General features: G+C 53.1%; 1 protein-coding gene across 1 annotated transcript in view; it reads right to left on the bottom strand.

The window, feature by feature from the left end:
• The window catches only part of Myo18b (myosin XVIIIB), a 216,663-nt gene that overhangs the window by 62,780 nt on the left and 126,302 nt on the right, over nucleotides 1-27,581 (bottom strand). The window contains 3 exon segments of the mRNA XM_077796031.1: nucleotides 1,843-1,959; nucleotides 3,246-3,359; nucleotides 18,464-18,616. Of these exon segments, the coding sequence (XP_077652157.1) occupies nucleotides 1,843-1,959; nucleotides 3,246-3,359; nucleotides 18,464-18,616 (384 nt within the window).

Here is a 27,581-nt window from a genome sequence, read left to right on the forward strand (position 1 = left end):
TGATCCTCCTGCCTCAGCCTCCTGAGCCCCTGAGATGACAGGTGTGGGCCACTGAGTATTTTTGTTATTCCTGCTTAGCAGAGAGCTTCTTAGAGCAAAACCTGGGTGGTGCTCTCCCCGGGTCTCCTCTGGAGGGACATGGGAGCAGGATGCCCACTGCTGTGGGAGGAACTGTTCCTCAGTTGCGCAGATCAGAATCTGCAGGGGATTCCTCCCCACACCCCTCCACCCCAAGCTCCTGTGTTGCTCTCTGCTGCCGCTGTGTCTCCTGAGTGGCTCCCGAGTCCAGTGCTCCCGGCCACCCCACTTGCCTGGTACAAGCCACAGTGGCCTCTCCCCTGGACAGCAGCTTTCACTCATTCAGTGGCTACTTACTTAACCTATTCCCTGCCAGGCACTGTTCTGAGCTCAGCTGGATACAGGGCTGGACAAGGCAGAGCACAGCCCTGTCCCCGTGGAGCTGACAGTTGCGGTGACACCCTATCAGGTTCTCTCCAACTGCACTTGCCCCTAAAATGTTTGCCAATGATCTTCATCACCCCCCAAATAAAGCCCAAACACCACACCTCTGAGACCCTCACTGGCCCTCCCCTCCTGGCCTGTGGAGCTTACCTGGGCCACGTTCCAGAACTCGCGGGCCACCTGACATCTCCTCAAATGCTCACCACAGGCCCTTTGCATGCGTTATTCACTCTGCCTAGAACATTGCCCACACCCCACTGTCCCATCCCAATCTCATCATCCAAGTGCCACCTCCTCAGGGTGACCCCCTGAGCCCCACCTAGGTCAGGATTCATAGAACCATGTTTACTTCCTTTCTAGATTCTCTGCTTGGTTTAAAAGTCTCCCCTCAGCCCTGGGTGATTATATGGTACAGTCTGTCCAGCCCACGAAACTGGGAACCACACAGGGTGTGCCTCACGGTGCCTGACCCAGAACCAGTCCTCAGTGAATATTAGATAGGCAGGTGGACAGACAGATAGACAGAGAGACAGACAACAGCTGATAGTTAGACAGGTAGGTGAACAGGCAAGTGGGAGGAAGAATGGATGGAGGGAGGGAAGGGTGGATGGAGGGATGGAGGGATGGAGGGATGATCAGGCAGGTGGAGGGATGGGTGCCTGGGTGGGCAGATGGAGGGACAGGTGGGTAGGTGGATGACAGAATGGGTGTGTTATGTGAGGTGTCCCTCCAAAGTTCACGTGAGCCACTGCCAGAAGGTCAGAGGAGACATGATTGGGTGTGGAGTCTTGACCCAGGGAACCGTCCCTGAGGGGATGGCCGAGTGGTAACTGGAGGAGGTGGGTGGCTGGAGGGGGTGGCATTCGGGGTGTGACTCTCGGGTATGAATTTGGAATCTGGAGGGTGGAGTCTCTCTGCCTCCCGGTCCCCACGTGAGCTGCTCTCCTCGGCCACCCTCTCCCTCCACCATGTCCTGCCTCACCTCGAGCCGAGGAGTGGAACCTGCTGTCTCTGGACTGAGACCTCTGAACCACGAGCCCTCGATGAACCTTTCCTCCTCTACATTGTTCTGGTCGGGACTTTTAGTCACAGCAGTGACTACAACAGGGTGGACGGGAAAATGGACAGATGGGTGGATACTGGGTGGCCAGGTGCATGACGGATGGGTGGACAGAGGGGTGGGGGAGTGGGCAGATGTGACCCAGCGGAACGCCTCCTGGTGGAGGTCCTCCAGGGGTGCATGCACTGCACAGAGGGGACGTCCCCCTCCCGCAGGGCACACGGCACTTACAGATCCTCTCTGTCCTGCCAGATCCTAGGACCAGGAAGTGGCCCCCCCAGCACGTGTCCCACCCCACCCTGCCCACGGAGCCCTGGCACCTGAGCGATGAGGTCCTTGTGCTTCTGCACGAGCGCATTCAGGTCGTCCTGGTCCTCGTCGATGCGCTTCAGGAGGCCCGCCTTCTCCAGCTGCAGCCGGTGCAGCTGCTCGTCCACCTGAGGGGCACGCAGGGCGGTGAGGGGGCAGAGCTGGGGGGCAGAGGGTGCCTGCCTGTGGTGTGCACGAGGGTCACTCCCTTGACAGTGGGTGCCAAGGCTTGGTGCTGCCACTCTGTGGGTGTGTGTGGAGGGGTGCACACACATTGGGCATTCAGGTGACTGTGTGTCGTCTGCATCATAAATAGACTGAGGCCTGTGACAGCCCCTCCCCCAGAGTCTACACAGGCACATTTCCAGGTGATTGCTGTGTGTGTAAGTGCCACCTGTGATCTCCCTCAGGACCGGGACTTGGTTCCGTTCACAGGTGCATCTCCAGCACTGAGCACCAAGCCTCATGTACATAGTAGGTGCTCAATAAATGCCTATTAGGTAGATGGACAGGTATGATTGTGTATTTTACCCGTGGGGGCATTGATTTGAGATGTGTGTCTAGTGACTATGTGTATGTGTGTGTGTGTGTGTGTAAGCACATCCCTGTGTGTACGTACATGTGTTTGTGGGCAAGTTCTTCTTAATTTAGTGCAAAAAATACATATATAGGGTGAAAGAGCCAACAGGACCAAGAGATAAGCTTCTGCCTATAAATCCCCAGCTCTGCACAAACAGGAGGTTTTTACACCCCGAATATAAATTTAAATGAACCAAACACTCCCTGTGCAGACAGGGATGTGGAAAAGCACACCCCATCCCAGCAGACTAGACCCACAGTGTGTGCTCACTTCTCCCCATTCAGTGGTGAGCACACAGTAGGTGCACAATAAAGGGCTCTCTTCACAGTAGTAAAAAGATGTCCTGGTCTCTACTTTATTGGGGAACACATGAAATAGCACACCATAAGGACCGAGTTCTCTCATGGTGGCAAGCACACAGTATGACTGCAGCAGATGCCTGAGAACCACCCACAGTGCTGAGCACCCCATGGGCTCATGATAAAAGCTCGCACTCAGGGTGCTGAGCGAACCACAGGCTCATATTGGATGCACCGTCACAGTATGAGCACACAGTAGGCCCACGTGTCTCCCTGCGCACCTTCGCAGGTGGAGTGCACAGTTGACCCCCTAGATGCCTGCCCTTAAGCCGTAATGAATCTCTGCGCACGGTAGGATGCCTGCAGTCAAAGTGCCGAGCACCTTGTAGGTCTACACTAAGTTCCCCTGCCCCTCTTACAGAGCTGAGCACCCAGTAGGTCTACAATGAATGCCCGTCCCTCCCAGGAGCCACCCAATAGGTACACTCTAGGGCCCCTGCCCCTCCTATGTCCTCAGGCTGCAGGGGGACGGTACCAGGCTCTTGCTCCGGGTCATGTTCTCCAGCTCGCTGTGCATGTTCTCCAGGTCCGTGGTCAGCGCCTTCTGGGTCTTCAGGGCGTCCTCGCACTTGGCCTCACTCTGCTCCAGCTGCACCGGGGGGGGGGGGGGGGGGGGGGGGGAGGAGCCCGTCAAAGGTCCTGCCCCAGCCCCGCAGCCCAGCCCCCGGACAGTGGCACGTTCACTCTCCCGTCTCCACGCCATTCATCACGCAGCTGGGGACACACGTATCTGCACCCAGGCAGCCAGAAGGTCACTGGCTGCCCGAGAAAGGAGCTGTGTGACCCCTGCAGTGACAGGAGCTGGGACTCAGTCCCACCCAGCAGGGGTCTGCCACACACACTCAGGGCCAGGAGTGCGACCAGCAGGCCCCTGCCCTCCCGTGGGGACACAGGCAGGGATGGGCAGTGGCCACCCCCTGGGGACCACAGGGAGCGAGCACGGGGTCCTGGGAATGAGGGTACTGGGGTACTGGGAAGTGTCCTGGAGGAGGTGCCCTGGCGGTCAGCGGGAACCTGCCCAGGACAGTTTCTTCACCAGGTTCAGGATTAAAAGGGGGTCTGTCAAGTTCGTTTTTGGGTGGGAGGTACTGGGGATTGAACTCAGGGACCCTCGACCATGAAGCCCCGTCCCCAGCCCTGTTCTGCATTTTGTTTAGAGACAGGGTCTCACTGAGCTTCTTAGGGCCTCACTGTTGCTGAGGCTGGCCTTGAACTCATGATCCTCCTGCCTCAGCCTCCTGAGCCACTGGGATGACAGGTGTGCACCACTGCACCTGGCTGTGAATTTCTTTTTAAAAACAAAATGTTCTGCACGAGAGCTCTCTCCCAGGTTCACAGCCCACACTAGATTCCCCAAGGCTCAGAGCCATCGGCTAAGTGGACATTCCTTCTTGCCCTTTTCTTCCTCATCCCTGTGCCCAACGGCAAAGCAGGTTCTTCAAGACAGGTATGAGTCAGGTGTGTTCCCATGGAGAAACCCAGATCTGCACACAAACACTACGTCCACTCTGCAACTGACTCCTTGACTCCTGAACTCCAGGTTCTCTGAACAGAAAACAATCTTAGAGAACTACCTAAGGAAAACACTTGGGGCTCAGAGAGGGCCATTGCTTGGCCCAAAGCCACACAGCTCTAAGGAACAGAGACAAGACAAATGTTTCCCAGAGCAGCACCCTTAACACACCAGGCCACCATCTCCAAGGGGATTGATGGTGTTAAGAAGGCAAGACCATATGGAGAGTCCTGGTGAGGTGGCATGCTTATCTCTTTCCCTGCGGCCACTGGGTGAGGGCCCCTGTTAACTACCCAAGGGAATGTCACAACAGAGGCTGTGCAAAGACACCTGGCTGAGCCAGAGGGGCCTTCCCTGAGAGGAGCCCCCCCGGGAAAACGTTCACCTCCTTCCAACCAAAGGGACCTTCCTGACTGTCCAGCAGTGACCAGATGTCAAGGGGACTGAGTGCTACAGGCCTCACTCGCCCGCTCTCCACCCTCGGGGGGTCTGTGAGGGCCGCCCTGCAAACACCCCGTTTCCAGGTGAGCGGCAGGGCTGGGCGGGGTCTGGACCTGGATCCCCCCTCTCGCCCAGCTCCTGCAGCTTTTCCGGAACCTTCCAGACATGCACAAGTACATTGCAGAGGAGAGAGAAAGAAGGCCACCACAGACAGGCCATGATGGGTGCCCTGTTCCGTCCCACGTGCCACTAAAGCTTGGGCTCTGGAGCCCGACCTGCCAGGTCCCGGCACGTCACATGAGCTCAGGAGGCTGAGGCAGGAGGATGGCGAGTTCACAGCAGCCTCCACAACAGGGAGCCCTAAGGCCACTCAGCGAGACCCTGTCTCTAAGTAAGACACAGAATAGGGCTGGGGACGGGGCTCCGTGGTGAGTGCCCCTGAGTTCCAATCCCTGTACCCCCCCCAAAGAAGACCCTGGTGACAGCTATTGCCATTACTGTTACTGAGTCCCCAGAGAAGGGAGGGGACTCAGTAACATTTTAGAGATGAAGAAATGCAGCGCCGGGGTCCCATGGCTGGGACAGTGACCACCTTGAGGTGGTCCTAAGCCCTGCCCACCTGGGATGAGTGGAGGGGGTCGCTGACCCTGAGACAGCGCGTCTGGGGGTCTGGACTTCACGCCATCCCCGTGGGCAGCGCCACAGCTTCCCCAGCGGGGCCTCCCGGGCTCCGCTCAGGCCACCTTCACGCCACCTCTCAGGGCTCCCATCTGTCACACCTCAGGAGCAGGAAGAAGCCCAGCCGCTTGGCTCCTGTCACCCCCATGGCGGGGCCAGAGCAGCCCTGGGTGAGACTCCCCTCCTGCGGGCTGTGGGTGTGGTTTACGGAGCCGGGCAGCCAGCTGGTCAGGAGGGCCACCATCAGCCCGGCGGCCACAACGCTGGCTGGACATTGAAGCCCGGTCCTGGGGGGCCCCTGCGGGAGCCATCGGGGGGCCGAGGAACAGAGGCAGGCGTGGTCAAGGGGCTCGGGGAAGGGCCACCTTCCCCTCCCTCTGTCCTGGCCGCCAGCCTGGCATGTGGACAAGGTGACAGCTGGCCAGTCCCTGTCAGCTCCAAGTCCCCAGCACAACCTGCCGCCAGGCCGCCCGGCTTCACTGAAAGTCATGACACGGTGCAGAGGCTCAGGTGAGGAAGACCCCAGGACTGGCACGTCCCACACCTGGTGGGGGGCAGGACCCAGGGGACCCCAGCAGCACAGCTGGTGTGACTGCCTGCGGGCCACAGCTTTGTCCTTCTCTTCCCAATTTTGCGTTTGTGAAGTTGGCAGGACCGCGGCCCAGCACGTGGCTGGGAAGCACCAAATCAGCTGGGAACGTCCCTCTTGCCGATCGGGTCCTTGTAGGGCCACTAATGGGACCAGCGAGTCCCTCCCAGGTCTTCTCTGAATCCCGAGGCAGCCGTGGGGACAAGGTTTGATGCTGTCCTCCTGAAAGTGGGCGCAGTGCCCGTTCCCAGGCCTCCCTACACCACGGCGATTGGGACATTCTTCCCATCTTCTCGCAGCCATCGAGCCTTGCTCAGCGAGGGCAGGAGACACTTGGTGAGGTCCGGACTCCTGGGAAGAGGCCAAGGTCCCGGGGAAGCCAGAAGTCCCAGGGCAAGAAGAGAGGAGCATCATCTGGCACCAGAAGAAGGGAGAAGAGGAGGTCGCACTGCGTCTTTCAACATGGCCTCCTCCTCTACCATGAAGGGGACTCTGGATAAGCAAAGACTTTGGATGTCTTTTCATGAAGGTTAGGAACAACCCAGAGATCATGCAGAATCTGTTCCAGCCCTAGCCCTCTCCTGATGAGCCTATCTAAGTCAGTTTCTCAGCCTCTCTGAGCTTAGGTTTTTCCCATCCACAAAATGGATGAGAAAACGGTTTATAATCATTGAGCAGAACTGCCAAGGACAGGTGTACCAGTTGTGCACTGCACACGTTAGGGGAGGCCAAGCACACAGATGGTGAGGAAGAGCTCTAACTTTGCACCAGGCACTAATCTGGACCCAAATAAGATGCAGAACTGGGATATGACCCCAGGCAACATGGCCACCAGGCTCCCCTCTGAGCCTTTGCACCACACTCCCTCTGAAACTCTAGGGCCACACTGATGCCCTTCAGGGGGGCTCTGGATGCCCAGCCCCCCTCTTTTGACACAGCACCCCACCTTCCTGGTGAGGAATGTCCATCTCCCAGACACCCACGTGTTTCTGTCCTGCTGACCCCAGGCCACGCCTAGAGAAGGGCGTGTGAGCTGGCCCAGCCAATCAGAGTGCCCCTAGTGGTGGGAACTGGGGTAGCATCATGGCCAACACAGTGGGGTTTGCTGGGACTTGGGAAGCAAAGCCTTCTCTTTCTAAAGCAGGAGGGAAGGCTGGGGAGTCCCTGGATCCCCTTGCCACCAATAAAAAAAAAAAGAAGCCTGCCTCCAAATACAAACTGGCATTGAGGGATTGAGCCAAGAGGTGGCCGGAGACACATTTTTGACGACATGATTGGAACAGCTGGATCCAGCCAAGCCTGAAGGCAACGCAGCCTCTGAGCTTTTCAGATATTTCTGCTGATACCTTCCCCTTTTCTAGTCAAGCCGGTCTGAACGAGGTTGCTAGAACCCAGGATCCAGGCAGAGGAAGGTGAGCCCCACCCCGGAGGGAATGTCTGCACCCTGTCTGACGCAAGGGCTCAGATCCTCTGGTGACAGTGTCTGTTGATGCTGCTCTGCCAAAACGTTAGATCAAAGTATTCCATCTGAAACTTGGTGATAGAGAAGCGATCATCTGTGGTTTACCTATTCTGTGAACAGATCCCTATCCATAGCGGGGTAAATGGTCCCGGTTCCCCGATTTCTACATGGCGGGAAGAGGGACAGAGATTTCAACCCTCACTGTGTCAGACTCTGTGTTGGGGATTTTTATTTGTTTTTTGTGTTTTGGTCCCCAAGGGTGCTGTACCCCTGAGATAAAACCCCAGCCCTTTTTATTCTTATTTTTGAGACAGGGCCTCGCTGAGTTGCTGAGCCTGGCCTCAAACTTGCGGTCCTCCAGCCTCAGCCTCCCCAATCTCCCGAGTTACAGGCGTGGACTGCTGCAGCCACTGGGCTTCTTGATACTCCTGTTCGCTGTGGCCCCCAACAGCCCTGCCAGGAAGAAATCAGCCTCATCTTTTTATAAACAACAAAACTGTAAGCAAGAAGGTTGTGATTTGACCAAGTCCTGATTCGAGAAAGTGAGACTCCAAACCCCTGCGGTTCCCAGGCCGTCCCTCAGCCCGGTGACACAGGCCTCTGTGCCCCCGCTGGTCCCAGTCACCGTCTCCCCACACCCGCCTCCTTCCCATTCAGCACCGGCATTGAAATTCTCGTCACATCGACGCCAACCACAAACTGATGAATAGCATCTTTCTCCTCCGCGAGGCCATCTGCCCACCGTGAAGACCTGGTGAAACGTGCCCGGGGCTGGCTGGCCGCAGCGGGGGAGGCCAGACTCCAGCAGAGGTGAGGGGGCCCTTCCACCCGGGTCTCTGGTCTCTTTGAACTGCTCAGGGGATTTAAAAATACCACATGGCAAACGCCACCAGGGAAGGCCTCCCGCAGAGAGAGGGGCCTAGACCTTACGCGGTGGCCGCGAGAGTCGACAGTCAGCACTCAGGTTCTCCCTGGTGGCATCTCCCAGGGCTTGAGTGACAGGCAGCCCTGACCCTATGGAACAACAGCGGTAAAAACAACATCTTCAACACCAGCCGGGGTCCCCGGGAGGCCTGCGGGAGGGACCCCAAGGACAGTGGTCCCCGAGGAGAGTCCCCCAAGGCTGTCATGGGGCTCCTCCTGCATCTGTCCCCAACTATTTGGGTATAAATGAACTATCTGGAACTTTCCTTCCACCCTGCAAGGGAACCACCATGCACTGAGGTATTAAAATGCCGTCAGCGGGGAGAGTGTGGGCAACAGAGCCAGCTCCCTCTTCCGCCAGCTTCTCTTGGCTGTGGCTGAGAGACCAGAGCCGCGTAGAGGAGGAAACGCTCATTCGGGCTCCATTTCAGAGGCTCCGTCCGTGGCCATCAGGGCCAGAGCTCTGGGCCCAGCTGAGGCCGGACACCATGGCGGAGGGTGTGGGGAGGGACGCAGCCAGGACCCAGCCGCCCGGCAGCAGAGAGCGTGCTGCTCCCCAGGGACGAGACCTCCCTTAGCATCAGCAGCACGGCCCACCTGCCGACGGTCACCACCTGCTGGCCCACGTCAGTGGCTCAGTCCACACGGTCCCCCTGTGAGTCTGGGGGCACACTTCACGTCTAAGCCACACACCAGAACCCCGACACACCACCGCCTTCTGAGTGGGCTGAACCACAGAGACGGAGCTCGCCTCCCTGGGCAGGGGACCCTGGGGACCAGGGGCCAGAGTGTGTCCCCAGCACCTTGGAAAACTGCTGGGCAGGATCAGCGGAGGCCAGGTAAACTGGTGTCCAGTGCTCACACATCCTACAGAAAGGCACACAGGATGCCCCCAACCCTCGGAAATGCACATGTCAGAAATGTTCCCAGCAGGTCTAGTGACACAAAACCAAACTCCACACACGAGCCACAGGGCCACCGACTTCTACAAGGACGGGCTGGCTCCCTGAGGACGCAGGTGGACCAAGCTCCTCGCACAGTGAGACCCACCTCCACGCATCGCGGGTGTGGAGGGACGGTGAGACCAGGAGCTAGGGCCAGCTCGGGCGATGACACCTCATCTAGTGGTCACTGGGGGCAGGGGACAAAGTGCCCCAGAGGGCACAAGGCCTCACCCAAGCCAGAGAGTGCTACCCCTGAGCCACACCCCGGCCTGGACAGGGGACAAAGAAAGGCTTATTTCAAAGACTCCAGGCTCTTAAACTGGCATCTGGTTGGTCACCGCCTCCTGTGTGCCCAGGTCCCTTGTGAGAAAGAGACTTCCCCAAGGATGGGGGGGGCAGGTGGGGGTCGGTGTTCCTCAGAGTGGTTAGAGCGGGGGACACGGCGGGTGCTAGCAGGGTTCCACTGACCCCACTTCTTCCTTTTTTTCTGTTTTACAGTGAAAAGCTTGGCACGTGCCCAGGGAACCCCGGACGGGGGCACATCCGGGAAGCTGGCCTCTGAGCTCTGGTGCACCCACCTGGAGGAGCCTCCCACCACCCGCCGGCCTGCACCCTCCCACGGGTCCGAAGCTGCAGACGCAGGGGAAGGTGGAGAGGCCACTGCACCGAGGGCCGGGGCCGGGCCGGGGCTCGGGGGCAGAGCGCTGGCCTGGCATGTGCGAGGCCCTGGGTGGGATCCTCAGCACCACACAAAATAAATAAAGGCACGGGTCCCCCTACAGCTATAAAGGATTTAAAAATAAACATCTCTGAGAGTTGGTGTTGGTGTCCTGGGTTGGATTCTGGCTTTGGAGAACCGCGAGGGACCCAGGAGGGGCGGCTGGGGATGTGGCCTGTCAGTGGACACCACAGGAGTCGGCAGGCATCTCCTGCAGGATGGACAGTGATTATTTTAGGCCTGGCCAACCCAGGAGCCCACGGAGGAGCTGTAGGCAGATATTCATAAACCGACTTAAGTGTGACCATTGACAAATGTAAACCAACCTTCTTCCTCCACGGGATAGGACAGAACCCCAAACAGGCAGAATCAGTTGCGTGGGGGCTGGGTCTGGTCCGTGTCCCCAGTCTGCCAGCCTTGGGATCAGAAACCACACCTGCCTTCAGGTCACATGTTCTGATCGGATGAGGACAAAGGGCGCCCAGCCTTTAACTGGTCTCCAAGATCCAGGGCTGTCAGTTGAGGCGTCACCATGAGGCCAACACGGCCAAATGTGACCAGTGGGCGACTCTGGGGCTGGGGGTGTGGCTCGGGTCGCCCAGCACGGCTGAGGCCCTGGGTTCCGTCGTCACCACCAGACACACACACAGAACAGAGATGAATACCTAAGAAACTGAGGCAGGAGGAGGAGAAGCCACCCCCCACCCAGCAGGGCCCCGGTTTGTACCCATCAGAATGCAGAGATGAAGGGTGAGGGGCAGAGCCCGCGTGGAGGAGGGAGGAAGGGGCGGGCAGGACGGGGCTGGTCTGTCAAACTGAACCCAGATGCTACGAACCGCGGAGTGCTCCGACTTGAGAAGAAAAGGGCCGGGCTGGGTCCAGGCCCAGAACCACCGGGGACAGCTCGACTCGCAGATGGGGTCCTGCACACGAATGGGGGGATTTCCACACCCAGGGCTTTATGGAGAGGATGCGTGACAAGATGGAGAGCACAGAATGGGACGTGTGATGCTGAGTCGATAAGGAATACACACAGACGTATACACACGTGTGCACACAGAGCCCCGAGTCAGCCCAGTGTTCCCTTCTCTATAGAGATTTCTAGATTCTCCTGCTCAGCTCTCCCTGACAGTGGAGGCTGTTGGGACAATTCACACCCACGTGGAGTACCTGATTCTAACTGGGACCCTGTCCTGGGGTGTGGGGACATGGACACTCCCTGTGGTGTCACACAGGTACACAGGAACGTCCTGCTCAGCCTCCTCCTCAAGGTGGCCTCAAACTCACAGCCTCCCATGGAGACCCACGGGCCTGCCCCTGCCCCAGCCCCTGCCCACCCCCAGCCCCGATGTCTTCACATATCAATGATTGATTGATTGATTGATTGATTTGGTGAACGGCTGTCCCCCTGCAGAATGGAGGGAGCGTCCTGGAATATTTCATTTACGCCCAAATAACTTGGGTCAAGGACGCAGGAGGGAGCTCCCATCATAGCCTTGGGCCATCTCCCTCTGGGACACTGTCCTGGGACGTCCCTCCCGCAGACCTCAGTGCTGGTCTGGCTCTGCAGGCCTGGTCCTCCGTGGCTGAGGGTCAGGTCCTTCTGAGACGCCCGTGTTTTTCCCTTTCATGAAACGCTCTTCTTCACACTGCATCCATCCCGGCCTTGAAAGTGTCAATATTTGTGGGGCGGACGAGGCCCGATAACCGCTGCGCTTTGACCAATTACGACTGGTCTTTATCGGCCGTGGCAGGGGGTCATGTTACTATCGAATCGATCCACCCCAACATCGTCTTTCAAAATCCAACACAAAGACCAAAGTCTCTTCCAACAAAACCCGGAGCAGGGCCACCTGTTCTGAGGAGACTGGCTGGGGGGTCACGGTCCCCAGGTGCCCAGTCCCACAAAAGACGTCACCAGGGGCATCATTCAGAGCTTATTAATTACTTCCCCTGCCTCATGGAAGCTTGGGTGACAGGCGGTGACAAATGTCTCCATTAGGGAGCCAGGGATGGATCCAGGGTGATCCGTCTTCTGGGCACTGAGTGGGCGGTGGCCTCAGACTGTGGGCTGATCTCAGCCAGGAATTCCCAGCCCGGGAGACGCACAGGCCCGAAGGAGCCCCCAAGTGGAGGGTCCCCCGGGGCCCCAGGGCTTCTGGGAGGGGTGCAGGGCCAGGGACGGCAGCGGGCCGCCTGGAGGCACTGGGTGCCTCTCCCACAGTGTGGTCACTCCTGGGTTCAAGTCCCAGCCCCACCCTTATGCCCTGTGAGAAGTCTGTCCCTATGTGCTGGTCCAGGCCCTGCCTTTGGAGTGGTGACGGTGGGAGACGCTGAGGAGCAACCTGGGGTGCGGCAGCAGAGTGCAGATTCCCCAGCCAGCCCTGGGGGTCGGAGGTGGTCCCGAGACCAGATGCCCAGACTGGACTTCAGAGGGGGACAGAGACCTGAGCCGGAGGATGCAGCTTGGAGAGGGGAAGCCACTGAAAGCCAGTGACGGGGGCCAGAAGGGTAGGGGCTGAGCCGCACATCTTGGCAGGCTCAAGTTAAAACACCTGGACTTTTGGGGAAGTCAATGGAGAGTCATTTATGTTTCTTTTTCTCTTTTTTTCTTTTTTTCTTTTTTTGGGGGAAGAGGCATACCGAGCCACATCCCCAGATCCCCAGTCCTTTTTAATTTTGATCCAGGGGCTCAGTAAGTTCCCAAGGACCTCCCCAAGTTGCTGAGGCTGGCCTCTAACATGGGATCCTCCTGCCTCAGCCTCCCAAGCCTCTGGGATCATAGGTGTGCCCCAGGTTACTTCTGTTTCTTGAACACAAAGAGCCAAGTTTGTATTTAGATTTTAAAATTCTTGGTCTGGGAAGGTAACTGAATGGTGGGGCGCTTGTCTAGCATGCGGGAGGCTCTGGGTTCAATGCCTGGTGGGTGCCAAAAGCAAACAAAGAAATCTATTCTGTCTCCAAAGATCCCATGGAAGAGAGATGGCTCAGACAGGATCCCAGGCCAGCAGGACTTGAGAGCAATCCAAGTGAGAGACAGACACACACAGGGGGCCTCTAACGAGGACAGGAGAACCATGGTGGATGGATTTCAGAACACTTCAGGGGCTGCGGTGACTGAGGTCTGGCAGCCACCACTCCGCTCTCAGCAGGAAGGGACACACACAGTCCCCAGCACCAACACTGAGTCAATAATGCAGGAGCAGTGAGACCTTTCTCCACTTAACAAAAAGGAAATAACACGTTCCTCTTGGGGAAGAGACAAAGGTCAATGTCATGAATCAATGGGAACAAAACAACAGGAAAATACCCAAGCCACCAGCCACCGCCCTGCCCTGTTTTCCCCTTTCCCTTGGAGCCAGGTGCCGGCACCTGCTGCTCACAGATGTTATTTATGCGCAGCGATTATCTCAATTATATATCTGGGTTGCTGGGATTGTTTCTGTCTCTAGATTAGTTTGTTTCCAGTGGCAACGTTCCGTGGGAATTGATTAATAATTGGCTTGGAGAGAACAGGTGCCGTTGGAGCCCCCCACACGCACCTTGCCTACGGATTGCAGGAGGCCACATCAAATCGTGCGCCCAGAAATCGACGTCTTGCAACAGCCTACACAGGAAGCAGCCCAGGCAGGCAGTGAAGGCTGATCCCATGTAAAGTGCTGTCGTGGAATTTTCCATTTACCTCAGTCTTTCAAATCCATGGCCTCCTGTCCTCGACACCAATCCACTCTGCTGGGAGTATCGTGCCCCCTTATTAGGTAAGGAATTGGCTCTTCAAAATGCCAAGGTGGCAGAGTTCATAAAAGCAGAGACAGGCTCTGAACCCAGGAGGTCGGCCACTGTGCTCCAAACCTTCTGGGGTCCTCTGAGCTCCACCAGGAGGTTCTGAGGCTTCATAGGAATATGTTGGAGGTTTCCAAGGAGGAACATGGGGTGGAAAGAGCTGAGGGATTCTCTTAGGGTGCTAGGTGTGGGGATGGTAGCTCAGGGGCACCTGTCCATAAGGAGAGAAGATGCTGTACCAGGAACTTCTAGTGACACTGATAGAGCCTGATCTTCTGCATGTTCAGGCACTGGTGCTGGCTGGAGTCTGGAATCCTGCCATTTGGGTTTCTTTGTGTTGTTGTTGTTGTCTTATGTTTTTGTTGTTATTGTTTTGTGTTTTAAAGTTGGTCCAGTCATTTCCTCCTCTGATCAATACTTTCCTATGGCTTCCTAATATTTTGGAGATGAAGTTCAAGTTCCTTACCCAGCTCACTAAGCCATCCATGATCTGGCTGTAACCTCTGACACCAGTAGTCCCCACGCCTCCTGAGGACTTCCTGCCCCGGCAATGCTGTGCCGGATGGAATGGGCTTCCCTGCTACCCTCTGCACCAAGGCCCCTTCTGGACTGTGCACCTTCCCTAACAGCAGTGCATCCGTAGGCACAGCCCGAGTTACTAGCTCCTCTCCAAAGCAAAGTTAAGAACTTCCCCTGGTTCTGCACCACCCAGGCTTCTGCCGCCCCTGCCGCGTTCCCCACCAGGCCCGCCACCCAGGACACTGAGCAGCACCAACGCTCAGCTTGGCAAAAGTCACAGAGTTAGAAAGTGCCAGATGCAGCTCTCTTGTCTCAAAATTTGCTTAATTTTAACCTGAGTACAACTCAGATCTGTCACACAGACATAACCTTGCTAGTAAGTTTCTCATCTGCAAAATGGACCTATTGCTGCCGGACTCAAAGGGCGTTTTGTGGATACAGGAAGCTGGTGAGGCCCAAATGTTCATCCTAAGAACAGCACCAGAGTCTCCCTATACGGTTGTTGGATAATGTAGATCCTGGGTCCCAACCTGGACTTCATGCAAAAAAAGGGGATCTAGGTAATTGGATCCAGAAATTGGTGGTTTTCAAATTAGTGCTTTAGTTCTCTGATGTGTGGCCAAGACTGAGAGCCCCTGAGACACCAAGGTAAAGCCCAGAACTCAGTAGGAACTCAATAAATGCTAACAGGACCCAGGGCAGGCAGACCAAATTGCAAGGATAAGAGCTGCTGCATTCAGAGTTTGCAGACATATCTGGCTGTGTGTCCTTGGGTAAAGTCCTCAGCCTCACTGAGCCTGCCCCCCTTGAGAGTAAAAAGGGTCAAACAGAGGAGTGTCCACCTCCCAGGGCTATGGCCAGGACCATCTGAATTAACACGCTTAAGGTGGTCAGCCAAACTCGACCTGGGAATTCCATCAACCTGAATGAGTCCTGAGTGTCTCCTTTTTTGCCATGTCACCAAAGTCCCCTGAACCAGGTGACCATTTCCTCTGGCCTGGGAGGGAGCATTGGCCTCTTAAGAGTACCACTCTCCCCCCTTAAACCTATTCTGCACCCAGAAGAGAGAGCCCCTAAAATATGGATGGGATTCCATCATACTCTGCTCCATCAATCCGGGGTTAAAAGCCAAACCCTTCCAGGCCCTGCCTGTTCTTCCTCCCCAGGTGGTGGGCTGACCCCACCCCCAGAGGTAAAGGAGACCCCGCCCTTCTGTACCCCAGGACCTTGAGCATTTCCTGTCTCACCCAGTAATGGTGCAGGACTGGCCCATGCATTCCCCCCGCCCCGTGCTGGAGGGTCTGTGGTCAGACGTCCATTCATGAAGCTGGACACCACAGCTGCCTCGGGACCCACCTGACCTGTACCCAGCTATCAGGTGACCCCCAGGGGGCGCCAGTCGACACCCCGTGGATGGATATGAGCATTTCTCGGCCTGTCCCTTCCCCCGTGGTCTGCGCTCCTCCCTGGTGGGGCAGCCTCAGGCACAGGACAATCGCCAGCCGTCAGTCAGGGCAGAGAAGCAGCGACGCCCAATGTCATCGCCGCTTTATTTGATTAGCTCTGACTCCGGCCTCGGGGACACGTGTGCTGGGAGCCAGAGGGACTGCGGGCTGACCTCTGGTCCACGCGATCCCATCCTTCAGACGATCTCCATGACAACGGTGACGGCGAGCCAGAGCCCTGGGCTTCCTTTGATGGGAGCGGATGCGGGGGGACGGCGAGAAGAACTTTCAGAAGAATGAAGCCCTTTGATTGGGCTCCAGGCGCCTTCGTGAAATCCACTATTTCCCAAGAACACACATTTCAGCCCCGCAGAGGGAGGGTCCTCATGAATACGTTTAAAAGGGGGGAAGAAAGGAAAAGAAACAGAACCGCCCTGTTCCCCTGAGAGAGCGGCCACCTGTGGGGGAGGGGAGGCGGGTTGCCACGGCGACGGGAGCACTTGGATGGCAGGTCCACTGGGCACAGGGCCCTCTCCCCCAGGGGCTGCGGGGACCCCGCTGTGGCATCTCTGCCTCCCCGGGGGGCTCCCTTGGTCGGTCGAGTACGGAAGATGGCGAGAGGCAGGGCCACCCCAGGTCCTGCTCCTCATGTCACGGGCTGGGTCTGACCCCAGCTCTGCCCCCTCCTGCCGTTACCCTGCCCACAGCCACTGCCACCTCGGGGCAAGTGTTCCCGACTGTAAAATGGACACGATCCGAACTCCCCTTTCCCGGGGGTCTCATGGCAGTTAACTGAGGGGCCACGGCTGGCCCAGGTGACAGAAACGGCCAGATGCCCCGTGTGCCAGGGGCTGGGGCTGGCTCAGGACACGGGACGTTCAGCTCTGAAGCCAGGAAAGTCCTGGACCAGCCAGGACAGTGGGTCACCAGGACAGAAGCACTGGAGGAGGGGACAGCTAAGACGCAGACTCTGGGGATGGAAGGACCCGGAATGTTCTTTCCCCAGAGGCACACACGCCATCGCAGCCTGAGGAAGCAGAGCGCAAGGCCAGACCGCAGAACCCGGGCAGTGCTGCCCCTCGCTGCCCAGGGCAGGAAGACCGAGGCAAGGCCGGGACGCGGTCCCAGAGCAGAACCGTCAGGGGTGACCACTGAATGCCGTGCTGCGCCCTGGCCTGGGTCCCGGGGCAGGAGAAGGGTGTTCATGGAGAAACTGGTGAGATCTGAGTGGAGCCCGAATAGGGATTTTTTAAAGCTCTAGTTCCGTGACTAAGCTCTGCCCCCAATGGTCCACTCTACAGAGAAACAGAGACGGGGGCAGAAGGAGCAGGAGAAGCTCTGGGACCTCGGTTTCCACCACTGGTGCTCGACTCTGCTCCTCCTGATGCCATCTGCTGCCATCAGGGGACCCGCGACTGTCATGAGCTTGTTTTCCAGAAAGAGGAGAGAGGAGCATTAGGCCTGGAGTCAGGAGGTGTGGGCTCCAGACATGCTCTGCCTCTGACTGGCTGTGTGACCTTGGGCCGCTCTGACCCTCAGTTTCCTCATCCACAAAACAAGGAGAATAGCCAACAGATCACGAGAGAAGCCCATTTTTGATGTGCAAAGGACTGGGCAGGTTCCATCAGAGATGATGAACAAAGTTCCTGCCCCTCAGGAAGCTTACAGTTTTTTGGGGGAGTCGGTGCAGAGTTCTCAGGGACATTGTGTGACTATGAAGAAGGTCTTGGCCATGTGGACAGATAAGGCCAGATGATAGAATCCAGAGGAGGAGGAGGAGAGGAAGGAGGTGAACCTACCAGGGCTCCACCAGATGGCTTATCCAAGGGAGACTCGGAGCTCCTGGGATGTCACCAAGAGACAAACACATTTCCAGCAAGGCTCGGAGCCTTGCTGGTTTAAAGCTCCCCCTGGGGACTGGTGACAAGCCCTGAGTCCCTGCGTGCTACACCATTAGGCTCTGAGACCCCCTCAAAGCTCACACCCCATTGCAGGATCTGCTCACCTCTCAGCATCAGCCACCCGCCTTGGGCCACACTCATCATGGCTGCCGAGGTCACCAACTCCTGCCTTGGCCTCACCTCCCATCCACCCTCAGGTCTAATGCCACAGCTCTGAGGCAGCCAGGAACAAGAGGAGCCTGGAGATCTGGGTTCGAATCCTGGCCCAGCCACTCTCTAGCTATGTAACTGTGGGCGAGTCGTCTCACCTCTTGGTCACCCGTCACCTCACTTGAAGAGCCTCACCACAGTTAGCTGTCCTGAGAACACCACTAGACAAGGAGAGAGGGCCTAGCACCCGGGTGGCTCCAGGTGATGGCAGCCAGCAGTCCCACAGATAACGTGATTGACGTCACCGGGTTGGTTTTCATTCACGAACACACACACAGACACCCACCCACACTCACACACACAGACACCCACACTCACACACTCACACTCACACACACACGGCCATAATCTCAGTGCAGGCACAGAAGGGAACAGGACCCCTCAGTTCCTCATAAGCCACCCCCCACCCACTGACCACTGCCACGCGACTTCCCCAGCCCGTGACGTCCCCACATCCCTGCGGGTCTGTGGAGGCTGGAAGTTGGTGCCCTGACCCCGCTCATGCCACCCTCCCCTGGCAGCCGCAGCGTCCCCTGCCTCACTCTGGAGGGGACCGTGACGCCCACCTGGCTGTGCACCTTCTCCAGCTCCTCCTTGCTGACAGAGGTCTTGCTGTCCTCCATGGTGGCCAGAAGAAGCTGGACGTCTGATAGAAGGGCGTGCGTCCTCTTCAGGTCCCTCCGAAGACGCTTCTCCACGTCGAAATCCCGGTGGCCGATCTGGAACCCAGGGAGAGGGCCGTGAGCCTGGCTGGAGACGTGGCCAGGGCGGAGCCGAGCGCCCGGCCCTCCCTCCCACCGTGGATCCCGGGCGGTTCCCACGGCTCCTTCAGCCTCCGTTTCCTCATCTGCCAAACAGCCTGTGGGCTCCCAAGTCCTTGGGGCCATCGTGGTCACCAAGCTCTCCCTATGACCTCACCTCAGCTCCTGAGAGACTCCCCTGGTGGGTGAGGCCTCCGCTGCTGGCCAGGCTCTGCTGACCGCAGTCAGGACAGCCCTGAGCAGGACAGAGGAGCCTGGCCCGAGGGAGGACTAACATCATGGCCCCGGGTGCCACCCGGCAAGTGGGACCGTGCCCGTGGGGTGGCGCGCTCCTCTGTGTGCCTGTCGCACTGCAGGCTGTGCCTGGGGGTACTCCGCTTCTCCCCATGGGTGTCACCCTCGGCAAAGAAGAGCTGCGTTCTTTTTGAGGATCAAAGCGCAGCTTTTCTATGTCCCTTTTCCTGTCCAAGGACAGGCAGGGCCATCACCTCCTGCAGAAGGAACTGCACAGAGGGCAGCACATCCCTCCCCCAGAATCCCAACATGCAGGGGCAGCGGCCACACCCTGGACGGAGCTCCAGGAGGTGACCTGACGTGTCTGACATCTAACCCCGGGGGCAAGTGGCAGGGGAGGCACCCTGACATTCCACGACTCGGTCTCCTCCGGAAGCAGAGCCCTCTGTCAGGGCCCTGGGAGAAGAACTGGCCCCTTACTGGGCTCCACAGGAGACGACAGCAGAGGACAGGAGACACCCCTCAGAGGGAGGTTTAAAGAAAACGGTGCAGGTGCCTCCTACTGGGAATGGGGTCTACCCAGCAGGAAACTGTGCCTCTGTGCCAAATGCTGACCATCTGCCAGGACTCACAGAATGCCCCACAATGTTCTAGAAAGAACGTGGGATTGAGAATCAGGAGGCCGGGGCTTTGAACCCCTGCTCTCTGTGTTCTGACGGCAGGAACCTCAGCCACAGAGTCACACAATCTCTCTGAATCTGAGCTTCCTTATCTATAAGGAGAGAGGTGAAAATACAAATCCCTGTCCTCCGTGTCGAGATAAGACGAGGATCATGTGTGATAATGGATGGCAAAGCACTCTTCCCCGCCAGGCACCTTACAAACAGCGGATTAGGAGGCCCGCCCGGTGACCCAGCCAGTGCTCCTCTCCTGTGCACTTGACATGGCTATTTCTCTACCACCTGTTTTGAATTCTTTGAAAAATGAGTTGGTTCTTAGAATGTAAGCTCCTTTTCCTTGGATGCTTGCTCTGGTGAATTTAAAATGCTGGCCCAGGAGATCTATCCATCATCCGTCTACCTACCTACCTACCTCCCCCGTGAGCTGAGCTGAGGGCTGGGCATGCACCGGGCTCTCTGTCACACGGTGTTATCCTGTGACAACAGTCACTTAAAAAATCAACATTATTATTATGATTATTGCCTTTATTAAAAGAGTGACAGCTTAGGTTCATAGAGAGCCTTCTACGCGTCAGGCCCTATTCAAAGCACTTGGTGGGTGTTCAACCTTCAGCCATGAGATGGACCTGGGGGCATTGGTCTCGTGACTCCCACTGAACAGAGGGCGAACTGAGGGTCACAGAAGTCACCTGCCCAAGATCACAGTTAGTATGAGGCAGTGTTGAGATACAAACCCGGTTTTTGCAAAGAGGTCATTTTAGCAAGAGGAACCAGGAGAGAGCCCTGTTTTGCTCTTTGATTTATATAACAAAGTGGCGTGGAGGCACGGAGGCCCCAGGGAGCAGAGGCCGCGATGGAGCCTGGAGGTGGGCACCGGCTCCTCCCAACCAGGGTGGGTGTGGCAAGGGGGCTGCAGGCAGAAGCCCCTGAATGAGCAAGATGGAGGTGAGACTCTATGTGGTATCTGCATGTCTTGATGGGTGGCATGGCACCATGGGGGCAGGTCACAAAGCAGAAGGAATCACTCTTACGTGTGCACCATCCTGGGGGAAACAAGGCAGAGCTGGCAAAGCTGGTAAAGATGGGGTGCGTGAGCTGCTAAGGCCAAGCTGCTCCTAAGTGGCTGTGCAGGGATTCAAACCCAGGCCTTCCAGCATCAGTCTCTAACCACTGCACCACAGTGTCTGCCACGCTCCAAGCCCGGATTCACTCCCTCTAGAGTCCTGATTTTACGTGGGACTGCGCCCGTGGGGTGGAGTGATTGCATTCACGCAGGAGGTCCCGCACCCTCCCTGTTTTTGTATCTGCTTTGACTCCAGGCACACCCTATGGTGCCTTTGGTTCTTCTGTGGAACGAGTTGCGATCAGCAATGGCCCAAGGCTGGCACTGACCCTGTGGTAGGGACAGCTCAGATTCTACAGCCTTCAATGTCAGAAAGCCCTTGAAAAGGCCGGCACCATCTCCCACAGAGAGACGAAATTCACAACAGAACCTCAGAGCCAGCCACCCTCTCCTTCCTAATGAGTCGCACTACAGGAGAGGAGGGGACAGCGGAAACCCATTAGGTTAATGGGAGATAAATGCCACTCGGAGAGTTTCCATTCTGCAGCACACAGATTCAAATTTGGATAAAGATGTGAATAATTAACCAATAAATCTAAATGATGTTTCGTGTTGTTGTGGGAAGCTACAGGCAAACCTCAATCGTTACCCTGTTTATCATAAAGGAAGATGTTCAGGGCGGTTGTTAAATGTCTGTTGTCAAAAGAACTCTCCAAGCACGGCTCAAATGGGATTTAGAAAGACTGTCAGGATAATCCAGCCACTTTGAGGATGGGGAAATGGGGGATGGGAGAAAGGAATATGTGTGTTGCAGAAGGGTGCCCAGCAACTGAGCAACTGAGGGCGCTGCCCGTAGACTGTGGGGGAAAGTGGCCCACAAAAGGTGGATCTAGTTAACTCAGCTCTATCAGCTTTGAGCACAGCATGGTGTTCAATTTTTACAATTATATACTGCCAAATAATACAGACCTCATTTCAAATCTACCTGGGGTATTGATGACCTGTACAATCCCAGGCAAGTTGCTTTGTCTTTCTGAACCTCATTTTCATTTATCTGAAGGAAATAATAATATATATCCCACAGCATTGTTGTGAAAATGAATACTAGAAAGAATTATGACCAAGTTCTTATGGGTAGCCACTAAAACAACAGAAATGTAGTTCACAGCTTCTGAACCAGCAATAAAACAACAGGAAACAGAAAACATTATCAATCAATCTAAACGTGGGAAAGACACTGAGGAAGAGCAATGAATAGGAATGAAAAACCAACAAGTACAAAACAAAAAAACAAGAGAATACAAATAATTCCAAATAGATCCGTCATTACAACAAACGTAAATGAATTAAATTCTCCTATGAAAATTAGAGACTAAAATATAAATTAAAATTATCCAGCTGTTTAAAGGAAACACACACACACACACACACACACTTGAAGACATTGAAAATAAAGAAACAAAAAATTATATTGCAGCACACCAACTGAAAGAAATAAAGAAAAATGAAATAAAGCAAAATCATTCGTAGCAAAAAGTGAGCGACATTATACAATAATCAAAAAGTCACCCAAGGAAATAAAGCAATATGAAACTTGAATTACCTAAACATAAGCCACAAAATATATGAAGATAAGTTATAATACAATTATTAGTAAAACTTAGAAAAGAAAATCATATAGCAATGTAACATGACTGTTTTACACAGAGATAAACCCCCACAAATACACTCATCAGATCCTTGACAAAGGTGCAAAATATATGCATTGGAAAAAAGATAGCCCTTTTCACAAATGATCTGGGAAAACTGGTCACCCATATGCAGAATAATGAGACTAGAGTCTTATCTCTCACTCTACACAAAAGTCAACTCAAAATTGATCAAAGATCTCAGAATTAGACCAGAAAATCTGCAACTCCTAGAAAAAAATGTAGGGTTAACACTTGAGCAACAGACCAAAACTTCCTCATCAGGAGTTTAAAGCTCTGGAAATAATGCTAAAAGTTAATAAATGGGATGACATCAATTCAAAAAGCTTCTGCACAGCAAAAAAAAAAAAAAAAAAAAAAAAAAAAAAAAAAAAAAAAAGAAGAAAGAAAGAAAGAAAAAAAGAAAAAAAAGGAAGATAAAAAAAAAAACATACAGAATGGGACAAAATCTTTTCTAGCTATTCTTCTGACAGAAGGTTAAAATCCAGAATATATAAATAACTCAAAAAACAACAAATAGCCCAATTAATACACAGGCAAGTAAACTAAGCAGACATTTCCCCAAAGAAGAAATACAAAGGGGCAACAAATGCATGGAGACACGTTCAACGTCATTACCTATCATGGGAATGCAAATCAAAACGACATCATATGCGATCTCACCCCAGTTAGGATCCCAGCCACCAGGAAGATCAGCAATAACACACACGGGAGAAGATGTGTATATATACTGTATAATCCCCCTCTCGGTGGGACTATATGTTAATACAGTCACTATGGAAATCGGGACAGAGGCTCCTCGCAATGGAGTTCTACTCAGCCGTGAAGAATGCCATTGTCATTGCCAGTAAAATGATGGAACTTGAGAACATTATATTGCATGAACCAGCCAAACCCAGAAAGTCAAGGGTCACGGGTCTCCTGTCATGTGGGAGCTAACGAGGAAAACGGAAGGAAAGGAGGGGGGAGTCTCATGAAAACCCAAGCAGATCAGTAGGGAAGAGGAAGAGGACTGGGGAGGGGGGAAGAGGAGGGAAGGAGGAAACAGTGAAGCATGACAGTGGCCGTGTCACACCGTCACATCGTGTGCTTACACAGATACGTAACAATGGATCCCACCATTAGGCAATCGTAATGCACCAATAAGAGTATGGAAAAAATAGAACTGGATTAACAGACAATGAAGAAATGTTTACAGGAGACGTGTTTCAAAAAAAATATGGTCATATCTTTCTGAACTTTTTATTTATGCTTTAATATTTGAATGTGATATCAAAATTTCAAAATCAACCGGTCCATTTGCCAGGTATGGGACCCTTTGTCTCCTGAATACCTATAAATTCTCTTCCATTTGATAATCTGTGAGACTTGAGCATGAACCAGGATAACTAGGAGGTCTCATCAATTTCAAAGAAAAAACACTGGGTGTGGTACCATGTGATCTTCCCAAACGGCACGGCATTAAAAATTAACAGTGAAAAGTTGGAATTAACTGCAAATAATCCTGTTAATAAACTTGAAACTTAATTCATGAATAATTTGCAGGTTAAATGAGGAAAACACAAGAAACAGGAAAAAACCCTAAGGGTGGCAGTAACGCATCCTATCAAGGTAAACATCTTAAATAAACCAAAACATGTTTAAAAATTTAAAATCTGTGTGATTCTCAAAATAATTAATGGAGTAAAATATTGAAAGTGTTAAAATTTTCAACACTGAAGCTGAAAATAGAACAGAAGACTAAACTAATGGTAAGAAGGCAAAGGAAAGATAAAGGCAGGAATTAATAAATATAAAATAAGGTAATGATAGAAAAGCTGGTCCTTTGACAAAACTAACAGACACATATCTAGCAAGTGGGGTCAACACAACAAAACCTCACAAGTTAACATTACTATGATTTTAGATGGAAATTATATGATAACCTAATTTTCTTAAAATCATAAAAAAGTGCTATGAAAACAATCTTTATTTAACCTAGGTCAAAATTCAGATGAAAGAATAAATGTCTAGAAAAAATTAGCTACCAAAATTCACTCACTAAGGGAGAAAAAACTCTGTATTTCTGTTCAGTTATGCTTAGACAAATTTGAAACAGTAATTACATATTTATTCTGCTCTCTGAAAACAACCGGATCCAAGTGAGTTACAGGGAAATTACTTCAAATTGTCAAGAACTACATGTTAAAACTTTATAAAATTATTTTGAAAATAGTTATGAACTCATTTTATGAGGTTAGTTCAATGCCGGACAAAGGCAGTCTAAGAAAAGAAAACTGCGAGTTAATCTTACTTGCAATCCTGGAAAAAATTGTTAGCCATTCAATAGAGCACTGTATTGAAAAACCTATGAGTAAGTAAAATTTATCTTGAAAACACACCAGATTACATTGTAATACCTAAAATATAATATGCTATGTTAGTAGATGAAAGAAGCTGGCCATAGAATGAATCACAGGTGCAAATTAAAAGTATATGAGAATATTCAATAAACTTATTTTTAATTATTAGAAAACTAGAAATGCTGGACAAAGAAGACTGATCAAAAACACACTGCAGGGCTGGGGACGTGGCTCAAGCGGTAGCGCGCTCGCCTGGCATGCGTGCGGCCCGGATTCGATCCTCAGCACCACATACCAACAAAGATGTTGTGTCCGCCGAGAACTAAAAAATAAATATTTAAAAAAAAAAAACACACACACTGCAAACAGGTCCATCAGAACTTCGGAAGTGTTCTGATTAAGGCCAGGAGTGAGGAAGTGATGCCAAGCACCTCCACCACTCAGTTTTACAATACCACAGGCACACGCCAATGCAATAAGTCAAGAAAAGAGAAAAAATGCATATCATTTGTCTCTGAAATTGTTGAGATCTTTCTGTAGCCCCAATTTTTGGTCAAGAGGCAAAATCATCATCATTTTCAAATGGTAAGATTGTTGTTGAAGAAAATCCCAAAGAATCTACTGATGAAATATGTGAAATGAGTTTAGCATGTTTGTTGGATTCCAGATCACTATGATCAACATAATTATTAGTTTTCCCTTGTGCCACCAGCATTAAATCAAAGTTAGAATACAGAAAAAAATGCTGGTCACAGCAACTATGGAAACTACCCTTTCCTGGAAATAAATCTAACATGAAAACTTAAGATGTGGAAGGGGAAAAATAACAAAATATTAACGATTGGCATCAGTAAATAGAGAAAGACGGCATGAGCATTAATATAATGGAGAATGGCTTAACAACAAAAATAACGTCCATGTTCCCAGCTAACATAAATCAATAAAAATTACAGTGGGTTTTTTTATGGAATGAAATTAAATTATTAAATTCTTTTTTTTTTTTTTTTTTTTTGCATAGCTGGGGAAGAAACCTAGGGCATGGCGTATACTAGTTGTGTATGTCATCATGAGCCACATTGCCAGAACATAAACTCTTAAGAAGAGTAAAAGAGCAAGGACACAGGCAATTTAAAGGCAAGCAAGGTAAGCTGTTCTAGAAGTTCTCCAAACCCAGCCACATGGTGCAGGCTGAGGGTGTCACTTAGTGGCAGACCAGTGGCTCAGCATGCACGAGGTCCGGGGCCGGGTCCCCAGCACAAAGACAAACCAGAAACAAAAATGCACCACATGGTGCAGGAGAAGGAATAGACCAATGAGCCAGTGAACTTGAACTGGGAGCCCAAGAAACACCCACCCACACATGGAAAGTGTAAAACCAAAGACACCGGCCTCACCCTACACAATAAAGTCCAGATGGCTCAGAGACTGAATGATTTCAAGAACAAAATTTTAGATGGTGTAAAAACTATTTTTTAAAAAATATGGATTACCAATGCAAAAAATATTTTTCAAAAATATTAATTCATATGTCTGCATTAAAAACACTTTTTATTACGTGAAGGATCTAAGGGGGAAATGATTCTCCACAGAACAGGAGATGTTCACCAAAGATAATTCCCAAAGTGAATTAACACGTTGCATAAAGATCATGAATGAATAACAGGAAAAAAATCAAAACAAAGCCCGTGGAGAGGCCATTCCTATCAGAGAAAGCCACAATAATTGTGTGCGGAACAGGTGATTCTAGGGGTGACAAGAGACACGCGGTACACTCCATACCCCACGCCTGGGGGAAATCTGGAAAGCCTGACTCGGCCACGTGTTGGGGGGTGTGGAGAAAGCAAAGCCTCAGATACGGCTGGTGACAGGGGAAAGTGCTGCAGCCACCTGAGGGGACCATTTGGGTGACAGTTATGAATTCCAAAATTGTGCATTTCTAGCAGCCAGCGACTGCTCTCCTAGTCACACAGCCCGGACACACCTCCACCTCGGGGCACAGCAAGGCAGATGGGAACGAGCACTGTGGCTGTAGGTCTCACGGTGAAACCCAAACATCCGTCAGTGTAAGAACAGGATTTTTTTTTTTTTTAAAGGAGGACTGGGTCACCGTTGAATGGATAAGAGCTATGTGCACCACGCAGACTGATCTGGAAACCAGGATGGAGGTGGGGAAATGACAGTATGGAACCATATCCCTATACAGAGTCAGAGCTCAGATAGACAGACTCGAGAACTAGGGAGAGGGGATGGAATGAGAAAGGGACACCAAGAGAGTGTCTGTCTGTCTGTTTCTCTCTCTTGCAGTGCTGGGGTGGAACACTGGGCCCCACACAAGCTAGGCGAGCGCTCTACCCCCAGCAACACGCCCAGCCCCCAAACCTCTCTTTCTGGGCCAGCAAGATTGGCAACATTGTGTTTTCTAGTGGACAGAACTGAGTGTCCTTCTAGAATCAGGTCCTAGGCTGCCCCGTGCCCTGTGACTCCAGGGACTCTGTGCTCAGTGATCCCAGCTGCCCTGCTGGACAACTGGACACCCTGAAGAAGGATGATCTACCACTGCCTGTCAATCCCCTTGGCCGGTCACCTGACTCCTGCCACCATGGCGCCCTGTTCCAGAGTCCACTCACTGAATTGGTTTGGTTTTTAAAATGCAAAGTGAGCATTTGTTTTGTTCCAGGCCTGGCTGCCCTGGGTGACCATCTGAGCGACACATCAGGCCTTTGGTGAACAAAGTCAGTGAGCTTGGGGAAGGAAGGGTGCTGAACGCTGCTTATGCACAGACAGTACGCCCGCGGAGCACCCGTATTAAGATACACTCGTGGGATGGTTTAAAAGAAGTCATGCGAGCTCTGCCGTGCTGAGACTCCACCCAGCACAGTGAGCGGGGAAGGCGCG

The sequence above is a fragment of the Urocitellus parryii genome, chromosome 3 (assembly GCF_045843805.1).
Source record: "Urocitellus parryii isolate mUroPar1 chromosome 3, mUroPar1.hap1, whole genome shotgun sequence".
Lineage (NCBI taxonomy): Eukaryota > Metazoa > Chordata > Mammalia > Rodentia > Sciuridae > Urocitellus > Urocitellus parryii.